This window comes from Carassius carassius, chromosome 47 (genome assembly GCF_963082965.1).
Source record: "Carassius carassius chromosome 47, fCarCar2.1, whole genome shotgun sequence".
Classification (NCBI taxonomy): Eukaryota; Metazoa; Chordata; class Actinopteri; order Cypriniformes; family Cyprinidae; genus Carassius; species Carassius carassius.
The window spans coordinates 25456209-25478462 of NC_081801.1; the positions used below are offsets into that span (position 1 = coordinate 25456209).

The 22254-nt window shown below is 37.1% G+C and overlaps 1 protein-coding gene across 6 annotated transcripts in view; it reads left to right on the forward strand.

Moving 5' to 3' along the window:
- LOC132130979 (E3 ubiquitin-protein ligase Jade-2-like) overlaps positions 1–22254 on the forward strand; it is a 49749-nt gene that overhangs the window by 3243 nt on the left and 24252 nt on the right. For all 6 annotated transcript variants that reach the window (XR_009428824.1, XM_059542891.1, XM_059542895.1 and 3 more), the window contains exons 2-8: positions 5798–5861; positions 7999–8084; positions 8673–8830; positions 9646–9818; positions 12013–12224; positions 17958–18125; positions 21891–22007. Coding sequence is in view for 5 of the 6 variants with exons in the window: in XM_059542891.1 (XP_059398874.1) it covers positions 5798–5861; positions 7999–8084; positions 8673–8830; positions 9646–9818; positions 12013–12224; positions 17958–18125; positions 21891–22007 (978 nt within the window). In the remaining variant the exon portion in view is untranslated. The remainder of the gene's footprint in view (positions 1–5797; positions 5862–7998; positions 8085–8672; positions 8831–9645; positions 9819–12012; positions 12225–17957; positions 18126–21890; positions 22008–22254) is intronic.

Genomic DNA, 22254 nt, shown 5'->3' on the forward strand with positions numbered 1-22254 from the left:
ACCCTAAATGAGACTGCATATTCAGTCTCTGACAGCAGGTGGCGCTCATAGAACAGCAGCAGCACAGCGTTTCCTTGGTTACCGCTGTAAACAAAGCAGCGCTGCACTTAAACAGTACTTTAATATGAATTATAGAGTGCCAATATAAATGAAATGCCATCTAAACCTTTATAAAGCTAGTCAGTTTCCCTTGGAGATACATTCATAAACTCCTCCTCCCAAATGTATCATGATTTGTTTATCTCAACCAATTTGAATCGTCACACTTTTGTTTTGATTTTCAACCGACTCACAGTGCATCGTTACATCCCTATTATTACTGTAACAACATGAAGTGTATTAAACATTACGTTACATTAAGGTTTCCAGAACGGGTTTGTGATTTTAATGAAACTCCAATAGTTAAAAACATTCTAAAAATGTAAAATTAAATAAATAAAAAAAACAAGAATTAAGATAAAATTTTATATTTATGTACTGCATGTCATGTGACCATTAACACTAGAACGCCACAGGTTAAATTTACCCATGGCTGTTTTTTAAATGTATTTAATAGGGATGTGACGATAAATCGATTAGATTTTCCGAATGCATTGTGATTCTCTCTGGAATCGATTCTGAAATTAGTTTTTTTTTCAACAGCAGATGGCGCTTTGTTAGTTTTTAATCACACATCTGCTGATAAAAACGAAGCTCCAGAGAGAATCACGATGCATTCGCAAAAATCGTGGAATCTTTTCACGAATCGACTTATCGTCGCAACCCTAATATGTAACAGATTTTCAGTAAAGCATCCAAGTCTCTCAGTGATTGACTTTTTCTAAAATTGTTATTCACAATCCCCTGTTGTTAAAAATCGTTTAGATACAACCACCTCGGCATTTAAAGTGTTTTATATCTAAAACCACCAGCGGGTAAAACTTACCCATGCTCATGACTACTGTTTTGATGTGGTTAAAAAACGTATTACATCACTGTATTATCTTCACAAAGTAATTTCTAGAGTAGAGCTGCAACTAACGATTATTTTTTCTGTCGACTACTCTAACGATTATTTTTATTAAAATAAATTATTAATGTAATGTTCTTTTTTTGATTAGCTAATGAATCCTTTGGATAACTTTACAAAAAAATATAAGTACAACTTCTAATATAATATTTCAACCTTTATTCATTTTTTTTCCAAAAAATACTTCAATGTGGTTGAAGTTTTTACCGTATACAAAAATAAAGAGGCAAAGATGAATTAATAAAAGCATTTATAATTAAACCACAGTAGCCACAAATTTACAATTGTCTGAGATGTCATGAAATGTTCTTTAGCATCACAAACCATAAAATGTAGTATAGTTTATTTTCATAATAGGTAAACACAGATCAGAAGTTAACACGGTCACATTCCTTGATTCAGCAGCTGCACGATGTGACGCCGAGAGTCCCGTCTTGAATCCAGAGATCTAGAACTGATTCGGTGTAAATTGATAGCTCGTGACTGTTGCCTCGCGGCGCGCCGTCTTTTAACACTTGTTTGAAATCCGTGCCAACACAGACTTACTTTGTTTTAAATTATTTTGTTTATCCTACTTACTTCAGCCGCTACGGGTGATCATACCAATAACTTGTAATCCTTACAAGAATATCAGAATCATGTGATGAGCAAGTCTGCGTTTATCAGACACTTAATATCACATCAGTTTGTGCTTTTAGAATCGCCGAATCTGCTGCCGTCGTTCCATCACATCTGCAGCAGAGACCTGAACCAGGAAGTTGGTCACCAGATCACACGGTAACCAGTTAAACCGTAACACCGGAGAGCGCCAGTATGTTTTCCTCTGAGGTGCTCGTGCATCACAGTTGTGCTGCCGTAGTACACCATATTCGTTTTTGCAAAAGGAACAAGGGACCATTTTATTTGGCTTCTGTTTAAAGTATTCCCATACGTTTGATAACCGTGGTCTCTGTTTTTGTGATAGAATGCAACTTTCTCCATTCCCAGGAGCTGAAGCCGCCATTACGCGAGATGTAAACAGTGTGACGCGTCGACGCATTTCACGCACGTCGACGTATTTTTGTAGTCGACGTAATCGATGACGTTGCAGCACTAGTCTAGAGTCAGGAAATGATTATTTTAGTCATCAACTATGTTTTTGTCCTGTTGTTTTATGTTTAATAGATAATATATGAGCTGTAATAATTCACCGCACTGGATGTATAACGCAAACAACAAATTTAAGTGCACCGTTTCATCATTAAAATTAAAAACTGGTGCTCATTAAAATTGTTTCATTTATTACATCATCATCATTATTTTTTTTTCTTTCAGGAAACGTGCGGAGTAGAATAAAAAGCAACACAGTTGCTAACAATAAATGAACAAAAAATAATAATTGATCCAAAGTTTTAACATTTATGAATAGGCTAAATTTAACTTTGGAGTAAATTTTTGTTTTGTAATTTTTATCTTTTATTTTTTGATACTCTGCTGATATTTATTCTAGTCTGCCTGTTTCCTGAAAAAGATAAATAAAACAATTCCGATCTTGTGAATTACTATTGCTTACTGTTGCCTATTTAGGGTATCTTAGTCATTTAAATAACATGGGTTATCTTAATATGTGATTAATGACATTCTATTATAATAATACACCACCCAAATGTGTATTTATTTATTTCTAATTCTCGTTGTCATTGCAGACTGGTTAAGCCTTTTTACTCTTAAGAAAAGTGACTAGTGTAGCCTGCTTAAAATAGCCTTGAACATAAAACAACAGGTCAAAAACATAGTTGATGACTAAAAATAATAATTTCATGACTCTAGATATTAATACTGTGTGAAGACAGTTGCATAATATGTGTTTAAGCCATGTCAAAACAGTAGTCATGTGCATGGGTAAGTTTAGCCCGCTGTGAACATGCAAACTCAAAACGTTACTTGATTATAAACTTTAAATCTGAGGGTACTTGAAATAAATATGCTTCAGCATGCTTCTGTTTATTGTAAAAGATGCATGTTTTATATTTATATCAGGATTTGCAGCATCTAGAGTTTAATTTTACACACAATCTAGAGAAGCATTTGTGTTTTGTAAGGGTTCAGGACTAGGTACGTCAGGTACTTTGCCATGTCAAGAGCAGCTCCGTGCTTTTAAAGTGTGTTTGTCAGCTGCCGTGTGATTGGAGGAGAAGGAGGCGAGGCGGTCACATGGGCAGAGGTGTGTGTTTCTCATATATGAGGGGTTTATTCATGAATGAAGCACTGCCTGTGGGAGCTCTGGCTCTGATGTTTCCATCACTTGTAAGCGCTCGTGTCACTCCACTGCCTGCTGGATTTCTGTCACACGTAGTCAGTAGATCACCAGTGCATGACGTCTTCTTAGCCCCGTGTAAAAGCTCTGCTGTGCTCGTGGTGGAGCTTCAGTGTTTGTGAGGGATGCGTGTGGTACTGATGTAGGGCTGGGAATATCATGACTTTATCTCTAGTCTTTGTCATGTTGGTTTAACTATTTTGCAAGTTGTCTGAGCATCACAGCCAAACTAATTTCCCTATTATAAAGACAAAGCCTTTCAAGGTAACCAAAACAGATATTTAGGCCAAAAAGGGTAAGGATAAAAATCTTTGTTCTTTTATTTTTTAATAACAAAGATAAAAGAATGACAAAGATGCACATAATGTTCAAATAAAACAAGCAGTGCTTTATGTTCAGGTACAATCGGTGTATTTAGCAGGTTGTTCAAGAAACTGAATGAACAAATATAAAAATAACACACTAAACTGATTCCTAAAGCAACTGTTAAATTTATTCAGTCAAGAATTTTTATTTTTTAAATGCATAGAATGCAATGCATACATTAAAAATAAACATTTAATTATTACCCATTGTTTCTCTGTCTGTACTTGCACTGTGAACAATGACAATAAAGTTGACAGATGAATTAAGTGCATTTAAGTGCCATTCAGTTGGGGTTTTAAATAAACCATTTTCTGAGATGCACATTAAACATTAAACACATAAAACATTAATTTAATTATCTTTTAATTATTGAAAATTAAGCAAACTTAACTTTTTGGTAAACAAAGGGGATTTACTATTAAAAATAAAACATGGAAGACATTTGTGATTAAACCTTAAAAAAAATAATGTTTGATGGCTATGTACATTCTGCTGAACAATATTTATACATATCTGGCAAATACTTGTCTTTAAACTAAACCAGACTTTTATTTTGACGGGTTGACGTACCTTTACAGTTCTGTGTATGTGATGTGACGCTAGTTTTACTCAAATCAAACGGTCAAATGCTCATGAAGTGACTGTCAGAGCAGTTCTGGAGATGTTGTTCATGTGTTCACGTCTTATTTAGTGAGACAGCAGACGCTGAAATCACCGGAGCGTCACGCGCGCTTCAGTGTGTGTGATAAATGAAGACGCACTTCTGCTCCATTCATTAACAGAGACACGCAGAACATGCAAGATTCATATTTAAATAGACTGTTCCGGCTTAATATTTACAGATATTAGTCCATATCGTGATTTGATGTAAGTGCAATGAACTACTTTTGATTAATTCATTCAAAATTTGGCAAATTCCGTGCCATTCCACGTTAAACTGTAAATTCCGTTTTTATGACTGGATTCCGCGATTCCCTCCACGTTTTCTGCATCGCAGAAATCATAGGGCCCTAGTTGTGGTATGCCAGCTCTATCTTGCACTGCTGTATTTTCAGCATCATTCCTCCAGTCTTCAGTGTCACATGATCTTCAGAATTTATTATTAGAATCATCAACAGTTGTGCTGCCAAAACATTTTTTGGAAACTGATACTTTTTTCAGGATTCTTTGATGAACACAAAGTTAAAAAGAACCACATTTATTCAAAATAAAAATAATTTCTAACAATATAAATCTTTGCTATCACTTCTTAACAATTTAACACATCCTTGCTGCATAAAAGTTTTAATTTCTTTCAAAAAAAGAAAGAATAAAAATTTACTGACCACAAACTTTTGAACTGTAGTGTATATTGTTTTAAATAAATGCTGTTCTTTTTAACTGTTATTCATCAAAGAATCCTTAATAAAATGTATCACAGATTCCAAAAAAAAAAGTTAAGCAGCACAACAGTTTCTACACTGATAATAAATCAGTATATTAAAACGATTTCTGAAGATCATGTGACACTGAACACTGCAGTAATGATGCTGAAAATACAGCGCTGCATCACAGAAATAAATTATAATTTAATGTATATTAAAATAGAAAAATGTTATTTAACATCATAATTTTTCACAATATTATTTTTTTCCTCTATTTTTGATTAAGTAAATGCAGCTTAGATGAGCGGAAGAAACTTCTGTAAAAATATTTAAAAATCATTCTGATCCCAAACTTTTTACACCGATAGTGTGTGTGTGTGTGTGTGTGTGTGTGTGTGTATATGTATCTCTGTACTGATGCATGCCTACAACATTTTTTTATTGTAATCTTTTAACTGTAATATTGGTGTTCGATTATTTCCTCCAATCACTGCAGTGTGGAGTGAAGGCAGCTGATCGTCAGCAGCATCGGTGAACGGGGTTTCACTCTCTTGTAGAGACCCACATAAAAGGGAAAAGCCCCGTTTATGGCCACATAAATCTGCTAGCAGCCGGTGGAGTGTTTCCTCTCCGGTCTTTGACATGCTGTATACAGCAGGCCTGTCTGTACAGACACATTTCCCCCAGCACACTTACTCTCACACTGCGCTTTCTGCCATCTTTTCAGAGTCTGATAATTGTTCATCCCTTCTTTGCCGACAGATGGAGAGTGAGATGAAGAGGAGGAAATACTCCACCAGCAGCAACGACTCTGACACCACCGACAGTGAGTGATCAACACACACACACACACACACACACACACGGCGTCTCACCACTAGATCAGATCTGTTTAGATAAAGATGACGTCTAACAAAGATAGTAAATAGTGAGATAATATGGGCACTATAACTTACATAAACTGCATATAAATATCAGCTGCCACTACGTATCTGCCAATAATATGTCTTAGTAAGATGATATTTAATTGCTTAGTTATAAGAGCAAAACATAATTCAGTGCAATCAATTGATGATTGGGAGATGAACAAATCCTCAAAAGCCTGATAATCAGATTTGAGACTATAAAAAAGTGATTTGTGGAAAATCAAATAAAGCTGGGTTTCTTTAGTCTAGTAAAGTGTTCATCTTCGGGGAACACATGTTAGGAATAAGTGTTAGACTGAATGCAATGTAAGTCGCTTTGAATAAAAGCGTCTGCTAAATGCATACATTTAATTTGAATTGAATTTAATCTTCAGAAATCACGTGAAGAGAGATATTCTTACGTCTACTTTATAAACCTTTCTGATTTCACAGCAAAGCAGGGTTATACAGAGAAAAAGGCATGAAATTATTGATCAAACGGCATGTAATAGATTTTGTGCAAGAGGTTTATTAGCAAAGTTTTGATAATTTAGATGCCTTAGAGATGTGCTTATCAAATATGAGAGAATAGGCTTTAAAAGGTTAATACAACAATTAATCAACAGCTTAGAAATTTTGTGCAAACTAACACACAAGACAACTAAACCATCTTTCAGAATACATATGAATGAAATTCACTGAATTGTAGGCCAAAAAAAAGACCTGTTTAAATAAAATCTTAATATAATTTGATTAATTGTAATTTTTTGGTGTGTATATAGGTAGAGACTCTTGAGACGCTCACAGAAACCTCTCCTGCCTCGTTCTGTTCAGAAACTGAGAAACAAAACAATCACGACATCGTAAATAATGCTAGGGACATTAACGTACAGTTTCATGTTATTTAACAACATTTATTTGTATATGCTGAGCCTGGTAAGAGCACCTAGATATGTAATGCTAGGCTAGTTATTGTAACTGTTTAAACTAATGTTATATCTCGTAATAGACATCATAACGGTATTCTTGATAATCAATACTGTAACTTACCTTTATAGTCATTAACACATTTTTAAAACACTTTTATAATATTTTAAAGCTTTTAGTATTTCTCAACTTCAGCTGTGCATTGAAATTCACTTTAAAGATGCACTTTTCATTCAAAAATCTGCCAAAAATGGTGGAAAACAAAGACTTTTAAGATGAAAATGACATGAAATTATTATTATAGCCAGTAGATGGCAGCAGAGGATCATTCGTTAGCTCTTTTTCAACTCACTTGTTTTTTTTTTTTTACGTCTTGCTTTTGGATTTATTATAAAATGACTATTATAACATATTTTTGTACTTTTATTGCACTGATGTATAAAGTATAGCAAGTGCAGGAAGCTGCAAATTCTCACGTCATTTAAAAAAAAAATAATAATAATAATAATAAGCCCAGACAGCGACAGCCTTAAAGGGTTAATTATTTGAAATACTTACCTAGTTATCTACAAATTAAATAAGTTAATTATCAATGGTATAACAATTCAATGATGGATTGGTTATTTTGAAATATTTTAGTTTTATCTTCACGTGTAGAAGCTAATAGATATAATCAGCCAACATTACGTCTGAAATCACGTAATGCACAGTTCGATTTTGACATCAGTTTTCTGTTGGTTCTTTTCGTCCCCTTGCTACAGTCATCAGTCAATAATAGCAATGACTCACAGAACAATTTATTAGATCATTTGTCATCCCTGAAACTGTATACGGGGACATTTGGTCCTCTCAGACATACAACACTTTTCTTGAAATTGTGACTGGATTATGTAGAGAAACCGAGCGAAGGGCGCTCCCCTGAAAGCACAGTTGACTGTAAATGACTGAGCTGGCTTCTCTAACACCATGCATATAGTCCATTGAACTATCAGATGTTTATTTAGGATTGTCTAAAGTATTCAACCCCCTATATTTTGACCACACCATTTGCTTACATTCCTAACCCATACATGGACGAGTAAAAAAAAAATGAGTGTAAAAGTTCACCCGTGACCCTTGATTCTCTCGCAGGTCATGTGACCACCTGGTCACGGTCTTCAAAGAACACAGGGACCAGCAGCACATGGGTCCGCCATGAGCAGAAGAAACCGTCCGAGGTGAGAGACACGGTTTCATAGGGTTGGGTTTTGACATAAATCTCACCATTCGATTCGATTGTCCTTCACAAGCTTGCGATTTGATTCAAAATCGATTATTTTGGAAATAAATCAGGGACAGGTAAAGAAAGAATTACCTCAACTAATGCTGGTAAAGTATACCTGAGAGTCAATAATCTTGCAGGTTGAAACTTGCTGATTTAATACAACATTAAGGTAAGTTGGTGAATGTCTCCTTCCAATGGGAATCAGGTGTGTGTGTTTAGCTGTAGGTCAGATGTTTAGATATGAAATATGTGTCTGATTTAAAACAACATTTGGACTGCACTTTTCACAAACCGCTGGATAAACTCACATAACACTCTTCATTTTTTCTTGAAATTTCCAAAAAATCTAAACATTTTACAGTTTAACTTTTAAAAGCAGTTGTTCTGAGATGAGATCTTACTGTTTGTGTTCATACATATTTGAGTGTTTTTGCATTTTGGCACAAACATTTCTTTCTAAAACATGGCAGAGTCTTTGATTCACGCCAAGATGTCACCGGGGCGGTTCATGCTGAATGATGCCAGTGTTCTGTTCTTTCAGGTGTTTCGGACCGATTTTATTACAGCCATGAAGTTGCCTGATTCAGCACAACTGAGCCCAGAGGAGTTCTACTTCCTCTCCGACCCCTGGAGGCAGGAATGGGAAAAGGGTGTTCAGGTGCCAGCCAATGTGGAGCCGATTCCTGAGCCTGTAGTCCGGTGAGAGTCTCAGGCTTGCTCTTAACTTGTGTGTTACGTGTTTCCCAAATAGGAAAAATGGCCTTTTCCGATATGCATACAGTGTTGGACCATAATATGTGACCCTGGACCCTGTTACATTTGAGATTTGTGCATCACCTGAAAGCTGAATAAATCATCTTTCCATTGATGTATGGTTTGTTAGGAGGACAATATTTGTCTGAGCCTTTTAAGTTGTCCAAACGATGTTCTTAGCAATGCATATTACTAATTAAAAGTAAAGTTTTGATATATTTCCAGTAGGAAATGTACAGAATATCTTAATGGAACATGATCTTTACTTAATAATATCCTTTTGGCATAAAAGAAAAATGTATAATTATGACCCTTACAATGTTTATTGGTCTGTTGCTACAAATATACCCCAGAGACTTAAGACTGCTTTTGTGCTCCAGGGTCACATTTCCTAACATATACTTGAACCGATTGCCTTAATAAAAAAAGTTACTAAATAAACATTTGAACTAAAATACCTAGCTAGAATGAAACAACCCTATTGTACAAGAACCGCTGCTCAAGATGCATATGCTCTCTTATATGGCTAAAGTTTAAGGAAAATTACATTTCTCAGTGCACAAAATTAAACTATTTTTACAAAAGTAATAAATGCATGGAAAGAGCCACATTCACATCTGGATCTCTCAGTGTTTTACTCAGCATCATGGATCAATTATCAACATTATGCTACAAATCCTGTCTGTTGAGATTTACTCCAAGCTGAAACATTCCTTGAATACTTGATGCATGAGTTTTGTGGTCGTGCAATTTTTTCCCAGGATGCTTCCAGAGGTCAGTCGAATCCCATTCTTTTCACCGATCCAAACCAGGGGCCAGTCGGAGTTTGGCTTCGGAGAGTCACATGTTCTCAGTGAGCCGTTGAGTTGTTATGATCTGGATGATCTGGATGTGACCTGGCTTGAACTGGTTAATACTGAATTCAGACAACTAGGTAAGATTTATCAACTGTGTGAATCATGCTTGTCTTTAGGTTGTTATTGTAAACAGGCCAAGAAAAGAGTTGAAGGCCGTTTTATTTAATTTTTTTAATAATTGAGATACTATTATAGTTTTTATTAATATTAAAAATTAGTTTTTGAATTTGTATTTTCTGTTTTTAGTTTAATTTTAGGCAAAGTGGTAACATATGGAATAATAAAATTAAAAAAGTTAATTGCAGCTTTTTTTCTCACAATTCTGTATTACAGGATACAAACCAAAGTCAGAATTGTGAGATATACTTTTTTTATTTTACTTAGAAGGGCATGTGCTCTTTGAGAAATAAATAAGCGTAAATCCCTGATTTAGTTGTGATTTCTATCATGCTTGAGCAGAAGGGTTAGGGATTTAAATTTTTTGTTTTTAATTGTTAAATAAAATATTAATTAAAAAACATGTCTAATTAAAATCATAAAACTTATACTAGTTAACAGTAATTTATTTAAAGTTGAACAAAAATAACAATTTTATGGACCTATAAAAATAAATTTTATTTTCTCTCAATTATTATTTTTTTTTTTTACCAAATTCTGTTTTCAAATGTTTTGCCATTTTAATGGTTTAAATTTTAATAAAAACTTTTTTTTTCTCAGATTTTTTATGTACTTTAATTTTTCTGGCAGTCAAATGATAGAAAACTAAATTAAATTAAAATGAAATTAATTTAACAAACCATTAGATTTTTTTTTTGTCAAACAAAGTGCTGGAAGAACATTTGTGTGATTTATTCCTTAAAAATAAAGTTTTAATAATGATTTTATTAAATTGGGGAATTGGTGCCAGAGGAGGGTTGATTACAAAATTTCACACGTTGGATGAGAAGCTGTCTTCTGAATTATAATTGTACCAAATCCTTGTAGAAACCGTACTAATGGCATTAGTTAGATGCCAGATATTTGATGCATTTGTAAGCTATGACAAATGCATTCCTGCTTTGTTCCAAAAAACAACAGCCCTATAGAGAACCAATTGAGTAAAAACACACTCAATATAAAGAGTTATAGAGTTCCATATAAAAAGTTACATCTTTGTATTTGTTCATAACTAATATAACATTTTCATTTTTTTTTATAAGGAACCGTTTTTGTTTTATACAGTATGCTGCTAAGAAAACACCGTAGAAGATGGGTAAAGAATAGCTCCATCATTTTTCAATGTAAAAAAAAAAAAACATACTTTATGTTTTTTTTTAAAAATCAAGGAAATTTATCTGAATTTTTTTTTCTTTTTGCTGTATCTAAAACGTACCGAACCGTACCGTGACACCAGTGTATTGTATCAAACCGAACCGTGAATTTTGTGAACCGTTACACCCCTAATATATATATATATCTATATATATGGAAAAAAAAACATTAGACAACCGAACAAAATAATATTGAAATAACTTGAGGTTCCAACAATTTTTTTTAATTATTTTATTTAATGTTTTAAATAAATCTATTTTAACATCTTTTTAAAATATAAATGTAAAAAAAAATATTTGAAGTAAATGAATGAAGACTTGAATGAATTTCTTGAATGAATGATTTCAAACATCAAATACATTTTAGCTGTCACTAGTTGGCAAATACTGGCAAATATAACACATACAGTCTTTATTTGAATTGTAACATTGGTTCCAAAGGAATTTTTTTTGATTGCAGCTGCCACAACATCAGGTTTTAAGAACATGCTTAATGTAATTGAGCCCCGTTACAATATTCCTTCACGAGCCCATTTCAGACAGACCGTAATTCCTGCTTTGTTCCAAAAAACATAAGCCCTATAGAGAACCAATTGAGTAAAAACACACTCAATATAAAGAGTTATAGAGTTTCATATAAAAAGTTACATCTTTGTATTTGTTGTTATTGAAATAACTTGAGGTTCCAACAATTTTTTTTATTATTTTATTTAATGTTTTAAATAAATCTATTTTAACATCTTTTTAAAATATAAATGTAAAAACAAATATTTGAAGTAAATGAATGAAGACTTGAATGAATTTCTTGAATGAATGATTTCAAACATCAAATACATTTTAGCTGTCACTAAAATGTATTATGACACATTTTTGTCATAATTTCTTCAAGTTTAACTGAACTTTTATTTTGACGGGTTGCAGAAACCCATAAATATAAGCGGTTTTATTTTGTGTGTCGCAGCACTTCCAGAGCTGGACGAGCTGACCATGGAGCAGGTCGTGGTGGAGCTGGAGAACCGGTGTCAGCAGAACATGCAGCAGGCCATCGAGACCGAGGAGGGTCTGGGCATCGAATACGACGAGGACGTGGTTTGTGACGTGTGCCGTTCACCTGAGGGCGAGGATGGCAACGAGATGGTCTTCTGTGACAAGTGCAACGTTTGTGTGCATCAGGTATTACATCCAAAAACAGTCCAGATTATATTGAGGTCTGAGCGCTGTAACGAATCGCAGTCAGGTCCATTGTGTGCATGTATGTGGTGAAACACCTCTCGACACCAGTGGCCAGATTCACAAAACTTACATTAAAGTTTAAACTTTATTTTAAAGGGTCCTTTTTACAATGTACTTATACATATAAATTCTGAGTAATTTAATTAACTACATGTACTTACTATATTAGGTTAAGGTTAGGATTTGGGTTTGTCTTAGGGTTACTTTCATGTAGCTATGCATAATTAATTGATATCAAAGTTAGAAGTGCATGTAACAAGAACACCTTAAAATAAAGTTTACAAAAAATCTTCAAAACTGCTATTGTCTTCTTCTTTTCTAAGTTAAGAGGACATTTAGGAATAGCGGTCAACCGAAATGGGTTAACAACTCTCCAGTTAACAACTCACCGATTCAAACGATCCGGTCGGAGCGAGTCTCCAGTTAACAACTAACGATTCAAACGATCCGGTCATAGCGAGTCTCCAGTTAACAACTCACCGATTCAAACTATCCGGTCGGAGCGAGTCTCCAGTTAACAACTCACCGATTCAAACGATCCGGTCGGAGCGAGTCTCCAGTTAACAACTCACGATTCAAACGATCCGGTCGGAGCGAGTCTCCAGTTAACAACTCACGATTCAAATGATCCAATCAGAGCGAGTCTCCAGTTAACAACTCACCGATTCAAACGATCCGGTCGGAGCGAGTCTCCAGTTAACAACTCACCGATTCAAACGATCCGGTCGGAGCGAGTCTCCAGTTAACAACTCACCGATTCAAACGATCCGGTCGGAGCGAGTCTCCAGTTAACAACTCACGATTCAAACAATCGGGTCGGAGCGAGTCTCCAGTTAACAGCTAACGATTCAAATGATCCGGTCGGAGCGAGTCTCCAGTTAACAACTCACGATTCAAACGATCCGGTCGGAGCGAGTCTCCAGTTAACAACTCACGATTCAAACGATCCGGTCGGAGCGAGTCTCCAGTTATCAACTCACGATTCAAACGATCGGGTCGGAGCGAGTCTCCAGTTATCAGCTCACGATTCAAACGATCGGGTCGGAGCGAGTCTCCAGTTAACAACTAACGATTCAAACGATCGGGTCGGAGTGAGTCTCCAGTTAACAACTAACGATTCAAACCATCCGGTCAGAGCGAGTCTCCAGTTAACAGCTCACGATTCAAACGATCCGGTCGGAGCGAGTCTCCAGTTAACAACTCACCGATTCAAACGATCCGGTCGGACCGAGTCTCCAGTTAACAACTCACGATTCAAACGATCCGGTCGGAGCGAGTCTCCAGTTATCAACTCACGATTCAAACGATCGGGTCGGAGCGAGTCTCCAGTTATCAGCTCACGATTCAAACGATCGGGTCGGAGCGAGTCTCCAGTTAACAACTAACGATTCAAACGATCCGGTCATAGCGAGTCTCCAGTTATCAACTCACCGATTCAAACGATCGGGTCGGAGTGAGTCTCCAGTTAACAACTAACGATTCAAACCATCCGGTCAGAGCGAGTCTCCAGTTAACAGCTCACGATTCAAACCATCGGGTCGGAGCGAGTCTCCAGTTATCAGCTCACGATTCAAACGATCGGGTCGGAGTGAGTCTCCAGTTAACAACTAACGATTCAAACCATCCGGTCAGAGCGAGTGTCCAGTTAACAGCTCACGATTCAAACGATCCGGTCGGAGCGAGTCTCCAGTTAACAACTCACCGATTCAAACGATCCGGTCGGACGAGTCTCCAGTTAACAACTCACGATTCAAACAATCCGGTCGGAGCGAGTCTCCAGTTAACAGCTAACGATTCAAACGATCCGGTCGGAGCGAGTCTCCAGTTAACAACTCACGATTCAAACGATCGGGTCGGAGCGAGTCTCCAGTTATCAACTCACCGATTCAAACGATCGGGTCGGAGTGAGTCTCCAGTTAACAACTAATGATTCAAACCATCCGGTCAGAGCGAGTCTCCAGTTAACAGCTCACGATTCAAACCATCGGGTCGGAGCGAGTCTCCAGTTAACAACTAACGATTCAAACGATCCGGTCATAGCGAGTCTCCAGTTATCAACTCACCAAATCAAACGATCGGGTCGGAGTGAGTCTCCAGTTAACAACTAACGATTCAAACAATCCGGTCGGAGCGAGTCTCCAGTTAACAGGTCTCGATTCAAACGATCCGGTCGGAGCGAGTCTCCAGTTAACAAATCACGATTCAAACGATCGGGTCGGAGCGAGTCTCCAGTTAACAACTCACGATTCAAACGATCCGGTCGGAGCGAGTCTCCAGTTATCAGCTCACGATTCAAACGATCGGGTCGGAGCGAGTCTCCAGTTATCAGCTCACGATTCAAACGATCGGGTCGGAGCGAGTCTCCAGTTAACAACTAACGATTCAAACGATCCGGTCATAGCGAGTCTCCAGTTATCAACTCACCGATTCAAACGATCGGGTCGGAGTGAGTCTCCAGTTAACAACTAATGATTCAAACCATCCGGTCAGAGCGAGTCTCCAGTTAACAGCTCACGATTCAAACCATCGGGTCGGAGCGAGTCTCCAGTTATCAGCTCACGATTCAAACGATCGGGTCGGAGCGAGTCTCCAGTTAACAACTAACGATTCAAACGATCCGGTCATAGCGAGTCTCCAGTTATCAACTCACCAAATCAAACGATCGGGTCGGAGTGAGTCTCCAGTTAACAACTAACGATTCAAACCATCTGGTCAGAGCGAGTCTCCAGTTAACAGCTCACGATTCAAACGATCCGGTCGGAGCGAGTCTCCAGTTAACAACTCACGATTCAAACGATCCGGTCGGAGCGAGTCTCCAGTTAACCGCTCACGATTCAAACGATCTGGTCGGAGCGAGTCTCCAGTTAACAGGTCTCGATTCAAACGATCCGGTCGGAGCGAGTCTCCAGTTAACAACTAACGATTCAAACGATCCAGTCGGAGCGAGTCTCCAGTTAACAGCTCTCGATTCAAACGATCCGGTCGGAGCGAGTCTCCAGTTAACAACTCACGATTCAAACGATCCGGTCGGAGCGAGTCTCCAGTTAACAGCTCTCGATTCAAACGATCTGGTCGGAGCGAGTCTCCAGTTAACAGCTCTCGATTCAAACGATCCGGTCGGAGCGAGTCTCCAGTTAACAACTCACGATTCAAACGATCCGGTCGGAGCGAGTCTCCAGTTAACAGCTCTCGATTAAAACGATCCGGTCGGAGCGAGTCTCCAGTTATCAACTCACCGATTCAAACGATCCGGTCGGAGCGAGTCTCCAGTTAACAACTCACCGATTCAAACGATCGGGTCGGAGCGAGTCTCCAGTTAACAGCTCTCGATTCAAACGATCCGGTCGGAGCGAGTCTCCAGTTAACAGCTCTCGATTCAAACGATCCGGTCGGAGCGAGTCTCCAGTTAACAACTCACGATTCAAACGATCCGGTCGGAGCGAGTCTCCAGTTAACAGCTCTCGATTAAAACGATCCGGTCGGAGCGAGTCTCCAGTTATCAACTCACCGATTCAAACGATCCGGTCGGAGCGAGTCTCCAGTTAACAACTCACCGATTCAAACGATCCGGTCGAAGCGAGTCTCCAGTTAACAACTCACCGATTCAAACGATCCGGTCGGAGCGAGTCTCCAGTTAACAACTAACGATTCAAACGAGTCTACAGTCACTCGATTTTTATACTTTCTTTTTCAGAGTACTTACATTTTAGTTATGTATTGATATATAAATAAAGTTTAAACAAATTTGGAAAAAAAATTTTTTCCCTCCTTTTCTACTCTTTTGAATGTTGTCTCTTTATGTCTGTTTATGACTAGGGGTGTGCACGGATAGTAGAACATTCGAATACTCATTCTGCTATAATTATTCGATAAATAAAAATGATATTCGAATTTCGCAAAAAAAAAAAAAAAAAAAGTCACAATAAAACCTAATTTAGTCACTTTCTGTGATTCTCCACGGCATATTTGAAGATATATAATTAATATAATTAATACAAAAAAGAAGATATACAAAAATAATTAATGAATAAGGGGCCGTCCACATATTGCGCCTAAAAACGTGTGGAAAACGCTAGGCGCGCCGCTTTCTCCTTCTTTCCAAAGCGCTCGGGCAGAAGCGCTCCTGAGGCGTTTGCCAATGACGCGCTCTCTCCATGAAGATGCAGAAATTTCAGCAAAGGATAAATGGATTTGCAGCACAAAAAAATCGCTTTCAGTAGCTCTGCTAATAAATTTATTTCAAAAAGGCAATCCATATATAGCTATGATCAGCTGTTCCTTCATCTTGGCTAGGCTTTCAACGTTGTTACAGGAAAGGATGAAGCTGAATGTTTAGTTCTTGTCACATGACCCGCGGTGCGCTTGCGGCATTCAGAAAAGTTGAGATGTTTTTAATTCGATGCAGTGCGGACGCGCCTGGAAAAAACGGGTGCGTCGCACCGCGACCGCGTTGCTTCCATTATGAGCGCGCATACCATGCGCCTACATTGGAAATAACGAACTTGAGCATGCAAAAGACGCGATAAGTGAACGGCCCCTAAGAACTGCGGTCTTCTACAGTACTTCAAATATACCATGGAGAATCATAGAAAGTGACCGAATTCAAGAACATTGTTGTGGCATCTCTCAAGCAACGAATAAACACAGCTAACTTGGAGAATGCAGTGAAAACACTTCTTCTCGCCTCTGCCCTAGACCCTCGGCACAAACATCTCCGGTTTCTCGATGAAAACATGAGAGAAGTAAGAAAAAAAACTTTTTTGAACATTATCAGAACATTTTCCTTGATGCGAGTGGTGCAGATGCAGCCGCCGCCAACAACGATGAAGAGGATGAAATGCCCACTCGTCGGAAAAGGCTGAGGCAGTTCTTCAGCGATGATTACAGAGAGTCCAGCCGAGACGAGTGGGAACCGTTCTTGCTTCATCCACCAGATGAGGATCCCATTCAGTGGTGAAATGAAAACACAAAGCGCTTCACAAAACGTATTCGCTTAGCACACCGTTATTTGTGAGTCCCGCCAACGTCTGTGCCATCAGAGCGCGTTTTCTCCGCGGCCAGCCTCATTGTTAACAGACTAAGAAGCCGACTTTCCCCCGATCATGTTTACATGCCCGTATTTCTTAACAAGAACATGTAAAATAGAAAAAAAGCAAAAAAGATTTGCTGACAGTTTCAAAGTTAAGTGTAAGCTAAATTCTGTACAATGTCAATGGCCTAATTGCTGCAGGATGCTTTACGTTTTTCTTGGTTCACTTTTTTTTTTTTTTTGCTTTTAATCTGTAATTTTGTTTGTTTGCACGCATTGTTAAAGGTTTTCAGCTACAAAACACAATGTGTAATGTTCAGGCTTATTGTGTGTAAGCTTGTTCAAAAATGACGGAAACAAATATTGCTGAAAAATAACGTCTGTCTCATTAAACTTAATTTAAATAAACGAATATTCGAATATTCCTTTTTTGTGAGCTCAAATATTCAAATGTGATATTTGCGGAAAACACCCATCCCTATTTATGACATGCACTTGCTTCACATAATAAAATAATCTTTTAATGTAAATTACACTCATTGAAATGTATAACCCCAATTAAAGTATCAACCGAATCGGATCATTCTGATTTGTGGAAGTGATTGGTTGTGTTGACGGAGAGCATGTGTTTGTTCCTCCTGCAGGCGTGTTACGGGATCTTGAAGGTGCCGCAGGGTAACTGGTTGTGCCGAACCTGTGCCCTCGGAGTGCAGCCCAAATGTCTGCTCTGTCCCAGGAGAGGAGGAGCTCTGAAACCCACACGCAGTGGAACCAAGTGGGTCCACGTCAGCTGTGCCTTATGGATCCCCGAGGTATCAGCTGAAATCAGTCTGGGAATCACACTTATAAGTAGTGTTCAGTTTAATAGTGCCATGAAATATCAGCTTTCGAATAATTTTGGGTTCCTAGAGACAATGGCTGAAATCCAATCCTGGATTAAAGTATGAGCAAGAACAGCAAATCATGTCTTTACAGAAGAAAGCATGCACATTAAATCATTCAGTCTCAATCATATGTATAATATAAACGCTGGCTGTTAATAGCTTGCGTATGAGACACATGCACCTGCTCTAATGTGTAATGAAGCACACGTATAAAAGGACAGTGTACATGTTTGTGCTGTAGATAATGGACAGCATGATTACAGACTCGCTTGTAATAAGCTTTGCTTTTCCTAATATTTTCCCTAAAACTATTTGAATAACGTCCAGACAGTTAAAATCAGATTCTGATTCTTATTGTATAACATATAAATAGTTCAAAATGTAGTTCATATCTTAATAACAATGAGCATTTCGTGTTTTTGAACAGATTATATTACATCCTGCCTAATGTTGTTCAGTGAAACAATGTTTATATTTGTCAGAATCAGAATCATTTTTTATAAAATACTGTCACCAAAAACTTAATTTGAAGCTAAATGCAGATGTTTAAACGAATAGACTATGGATGAAACCTGCTATGGATATCCTACTTTTAAAGCATACATTTTATGTAAACAGTAGGTCTACATTATATTCACATATGCAGTTCATAGGAGACATATTGTATTAGCCTTACAGTTACAATATGAAATAGACTACTGTTTAAACCTATAACATTAACTATTTAATCTCACAATTCTGACTTTTTTCTCGCAAATGCAAGTTCATATCTCTTAGTTTCAGACTTAATAACTCAATTTAACTCAACAAATGCTAGTTGTCAATTCTGAGAGGAAAAAGCCAGAAGTGTGGGATATAAACTGATGATTCTGAGCCGAGGGGAAAAGAGAGAGAATGATGAATAGATTTTTCTTATCAGAACAAACATTTTAACATGCAACAAGGGATACAGGAACTAAACACAGGAATGAAACCTAGAAACAAAAAAGTCAAGCCAAGGAACACAAAACTTGGATCGTGACAATATTAAAGGCAGTGAAATTGAATATAGTGTAAGAAACCATGTAGGCTATTTGTTCTGAAGTAACATGACTCCAGCATATTATTATATTCATTGGTTATTATTTCATTCATCGGTTTTGATTATTTGTTCAGATTTAGTCGAGTTGAAATGAACCTTTGAATTAATTTTGCTTCATATGATTGCCTGATTAAAAAATGCAATAAAGCAGTAAAAGCGCAAAGGAAATCCGGCCCCAAACGCTCGTTCACACTTATTCATCTGCAAGACGCTTTGCTCTCGACAGAGGAAACTTGTAATTAGCATGCAATAATGGATGAATTCTAATTGAAATATTTCCTCGGCTCTCTTTATGTCTCGTTGCGTGATTGAAAGGAAAGCTTTTCAGCTGGAAATTTGAACTTGTTCGGTCAGGTGGAGGGCAAGATGTTTTTGTAAAGGAGCGCCCTGCTTCACATGTGAAAGCCTGCTGAATATTTCAGTCAAAGGAGGACAAAAGCAGAAGTGACAGAAGAAGGTGTTTTGAGAAGCCTGGTCAAAATGGGTATTCCAGTAACTCTTACAGAAGCTGAAGAGTGAGGCGGGAACAATGGCAGAATGACAGGGATGTAGAGAGCCACAAAAGCGAGTGAAAAGGCTCTCAGAAATCTGATGAATAAAGTGAGCTGAGATCTTCCAGACGCAGTTCCACACCGCCACGTTCCCTTTGATTTCATCTGTAACACTTACTGTGTCAAATACTGTACAGTATGTGTTTGTCTCACAATGTGAAACAACTCCTTGACAGGCTTCGTGAGACTCACATATTTTTGTTATTTTTTTGCAGCTGCTGTTCATTCTTTTGCATTGAGGAATATGTGTCTAATTTTACTATGCATCTTTACCGAGTGTATGCCCATGATGCATCTTCAGATTAAACCAGTGAAATCACAAAAATACAATAATTCACATTTATTCTTAGGGTGACACTTTATTTTAAGGACAAGTTATCACTATTAACTAGTTGCTTATTAGAATGCGTATTACAGAAATATTGGCTATTTATTAGTACTTATAATGCACATAATATGTCAATATATTTAAGATCCCTTAATCCACACCAACTAACAACTATCTTACTATCTATTAATAAACTGCACATTAGGAGTTTATTAAGGGAAAACTCTTAGTTAATAGTTAATAGTGAGTGTGAGCATTCTGGGTATTATTAATGATAATATAATAATTTAGTATGTTAAGAAATTATACTTTTTTTTATAATTGCTACAATATTAGTACCTGATCATTCAGTGTGTAAATTATACCCCTAAACTAACTAAACTAAAGCAATAATCGCTAAGAAACTCCCTTAGCTGTTATAAAACCACTGTAAACCACGGCTTCGCTGGGCTTATTGCTTTTATAAAACGGTTATTCTATGCACATACTAATGTTTCACAAAATAAAAAATAGCAAATAGTGTGGTTGCTACAAAGTGGTTGCCGAGCAACACTCAGAAGTAAACAAAAGTGTGTGTTTGTAGAGTAATTAACAACCGCTTTGAACTTGGCTCGACCAATCAGAATCAAGGACCAGAACGTTACAACTCCGAGTGAACCACTAAATTCAGATCTGTGATTGCTTGCTGGCGCTGAGCCAGAGATAGATGTGTTTTTACAGCACTGCGCATTATAACCAATCACACATGATTCTGTTGAGCTTATTAAAGCATTGGCCAATCAGAGGCGTTCCGATGAGTCATCGCTAAAATGCTGGTGCTTCCTTCACTCGCTCCTGACTGAATACCTCTTTCTGGCGAATTCTCTCGTCAGAAACAACAAAGTGCAGATGTGTGTACGAATCTGTAAATAAGATATTGATTTCACAGTGTTAACAGTTTCAGTGATTTAATGGGAGTTTCTGAGAGTGATTGAAATCTAGACTGTCAGTGAAAATGATCTTTAATAATGTAAATGTTATTTGCTCTCTTTCTGAACAATGAAAGATTAGTAGCAATATTTATATCACATTAACTTTCAATGTTAAATTCACATTTAATATAAAGTCAGTCGTATTAAAAATATGTTATGGTATGACACCTATATCTGTTACTTAAGTAAACAGACAGTGTTTTGTAATAAATTACATAAATTGGAGTAAAGGCTGATGAAATATATACATTTATACACGCACACATACATTACATACATTTTATCTATATATCTAAATAAAAATAGGCTCAGTATATATGACCCAAAGTAACTAGTAACTAACTACTTGAGTAGATTTTTTATCCGATACTCTTTTACTCTTACTCAAGTAACTATTCAAGACTAGTACTTTTACTTTTACTTGAGTAAATATTTCTAGAAGTACTTTTACTTTTACTTGAGTACAGTTTTTGGGTAGTCTACCCACCTCTGATGTTTCATCTCTCAGTGTATTTGTGTTTTACGGTTAATCGGTGTTGACTCATATTTAGGAATATACTTAATTATACTTAACTAATTTTTTTGCACGATAGCTTACACACACAGCGCATGGAACTTTGATTTCAAACTATGAATTTAATTTATTTCAACTATAAAAAACTAAAGTCAGTAATAAAAAAGAACAAATTAATGACAAGCAGTAGCACAAAGAAATACAACTCTTCGATGTGTTAACTGGGTGTTGTTTCCATGTCATCAAAGGTGAGCATTGGCTGCCCTGAGAAGATGGAGCCTATTACAAAAGTGTCCCACATCCCGGCCAGCCGCTGGGCCTTGTCCTGTGGCCTGTGTCGTGAACACACAGGAACATGTATACAGGTGAGACACATGCTGCTATTGAACACTCGACCCTTTCAAAGAGCAGAATTAGCTATGCATTATTTAAAGGCAGCTGATATTATTGTTTACAGCATCTTCAGAGCGTTTTGCCAAGGTGTTTGTAGAGGGTTGCTAAATGCTTTTTAGTTACATACAGCAGATTAGAGCTGTGCCATAATATAGTATACATTAGAAATGGAGATACAAGCAGTCGAGAAGTTGTGTGGTACACATCATGAGTATTCTG